At 44.1% G+C, this 2361-nt stretch overlaps 1 protein-coding gene across 1 annotated transcript; it reads left to right on the forward strand.

The window, feature by feature from the left end:
* Nucleotides 1-212: 212 nt before the first annotated feature.
* LOC110879006 (leucine-rich repeat extensin-like protein 5) lies at nt 213-1580 on the forward strand. Its single transcript, XM_022127436.1, has 3 exons — nt 213-237; nt 415-940; nt 1139-1580. Exons 1-3 carry the CDS (start codon nt 213-215, stop codon nt 1578-1580), a joined length of 993 nt encoding a protein of 330 aa, XP_021983128.1.
* Nucleotides 1581-2361: the final 781 nt, after the last annotated feature.

Consider the following 2361-nt stretch of genomic DNA (forward strand, 5'->3'; position numbering starts at 1 on the left):
GTTTATAAGTCTGTTGAACAATGAACCTTTTAACTTTGATCCACCTGTGGATCCCTTACAACCGTTTTTGTAATAATGGATATTACTTTCATTCGGTTTTTAATATTTTTATCTTTCGACTTCTGTTGTGTATTAAACTATGATAAATTGTCTATGATGATACCAACTACGTCACGATACTCCCCACCGGGCCCACCGGGCACACCGGTAATATGTGGAAATATCTGGGTGTGACAGGTTAGTATCCGAGCCAACATTGAGTGAATTAAACACTAGCCTTTTGTGTTTAATCTCAATGACACAGTTGCACATTCCTTGACTTCCAAGTCTAGGCAAAGAACTTAGGACTAGTCCTAATTCAGTTTATTTTGTTCTTTATTGTTTCCTTTGTTGTTTCTTTTGTTGTATTGACAGGATCAACAAAAATGCTGCCACGATTCAGAAGAGGAGGACGAGGCAAGGCACCATTCACCAGCCATGATCATGAGGCCGGACCTTCCCACCAACGAACTCCGTCTGTAACAATGAGCACAAGTCCTCAAGAGGATTGGAGGACCTATTTGGAGCCCGCGAGGCGATCTGTCTCGCTAAGTTCATCACCCTCTTACCATCATTCTTTTGGGCCGCAATCGCAGAACGAGCCCAATAATTCTCATCACTCATACCTACCACTGCAGCGGTCGGGGTCGTACCACGCGTTTCAAGACCTGACCCCATATTTCCAGAGCCGGTTTAACCAGGCAAATCAGATTGAAGAACCAATGGGTCATAACCCATTGGGCCCAGAAGACCATTTCCCTGAAGCTCAGGACATGGAGATGGATGATGATCCGGATCCCGCCGAACCACCATCTGGGACACCTACTCACCCCATCGAGATTTCGAATGGGTCGTCTTTTCATGGATCACCTTATCGTGGTCCAGACAGCTATGAGGCAAGGTTTGCCCAATACGACTGGGTGTTTACTCCTTCCTACAACCCATCGCAGCAGCAGCAACAGCAGGATCCCTCTGAGGATTCACGTTTTGTAGCGGTCACTCCACCGCCACCGCCGCCAGTGCAGCAGCCGCCTCCGGAGCCACCGAGGCGGAGAAGAACAACCGCACGGATGTCCGTGCAAGGGGGAATCCGTATCAGCACCCCTCAACCTTCCAGTGGCAGTCACTATGCGCCACTTTATGAAGACCCGCATATGGGTGGGCCTTCAAACCCCGTTTCCGAGGTGGACTCTACGCCAGTCGCACCGCCACTAGTGGGTTATGATAACCCAATTCCTTCATACGCCGGTGTAGCGGCGTATAACCCTTTTGAGCAGCCAGCCCATACTAACTACAACTACGCCGAAGTTGACCCATACCTTATAGCGGCGAACTACAATGCTCTTCATCCTGAGGGGCCCTATGGAGTCCCACACCAGTCTGGGTACCAAGCTTTTGGGTATCCATACCCGCCACCTCCTCAACCTCCGCATAAGCAGCCGCCGCAGCCGCCATTGATACCGCCAACGCAACAACAGGAAATTCTTCAGAGATTAAGCCAGGTCGAGCGGGAGGTTCAAGAAGAGCGTAGGAACCACTGAGGATTTCTCAAGGGTCTGGCGAATCTAATCAACGGAAAGAAGAAAAGGGATTTTTGAAGATTCCTTATTTATTTATTTGTATTATAATTTCCTTGTTTCAATCAAGTCCCTGCGTGGACATCTATTTATGTATTCAGTCCCTGCGAGGACCTGTATTTCCAGTTTAGCCCCTGCATGGGCAAGTCATTTCTGTTAAAGTCCCGTTTAGGGCATTCATGTACTCTTTTATTAATTATGGAATGTGTTGAATTTTAATTATCATTACATGCATAAATATAATATATAAAATAAAACAAAATATCATTCCTTTTAAAAAACTAATTCTGCCATTATATATAAAATAAAATCTGAAAGGCAAAGCCTAGCCCATGTGTCATTTTAAGACAGGGCCATGATGGTAGTTCCTTAATTAGATTCAGATCCTAACATCTGAAAACATGTTAACACTTCTGGCAAATGTGATTCAATAAAATCCCATAAGTCATCCTAATATTGGATTCTTCCAACCCTGTCTCTAATTTATTTAATCATCCATTAGTGATGAAGTACCTACGGGCCATAATTAATGTCCTTTGAGACTAAAGACAGTTGTGGTCTACGACTCCCTGTCAAGAAGAGGTAATGAACTATGATTCAAGCCTCAATGCCTCGATCCTATAAGATCTTGGCTTATAATTTAAATTGTCCTTGTGACTTGGCTTTTTATGCCATTATCATATTTTAATTATAACTGAGGATAAGTAAAATAAAAATCCTGAATACATATATGCTTAACAAATTA

This window comes from Helianthus annuus, chromosome 1 (assembly GCF_002127325.2).
Source record: "Helianthus annuus cultivar XRQ/B chromosome 1, HanXRQr2.0-SUNRISE, whole genome shotgun sequence".
Classification (NCBI taxonomy): Eukaryota; Viridiplantae; Streptophyta; class Magnoliopsida; order Asterales; family Asteraceae; genus Helianthus; species Helianthus annuus.

What these genes read in the sequence shown, in the direction of transcription:
- LOC110879006 (XM_022127436.1), top strand. Translation starts at nt 213, where the DNA reads ATGTGGAAATATCTGGGTGTGACAG. An exon ending in GAAATATCTGGGTGTGACAG is followed by an intron (nt 238 to 414) that starts GTTAGTATCCGA and finishes TTGTATTGACAG; the next exon opens with GATCAACAAAAATGCTGCCA. An exon ending in CCAGACAGCTATGAGGCAAG is followed by an intron (nt 941 to 1,138) that starts GTTTGCCCAATA and finishes AATCCGTATCAG; the next exon opens with CACCCCTCAACCTTCCAGTG.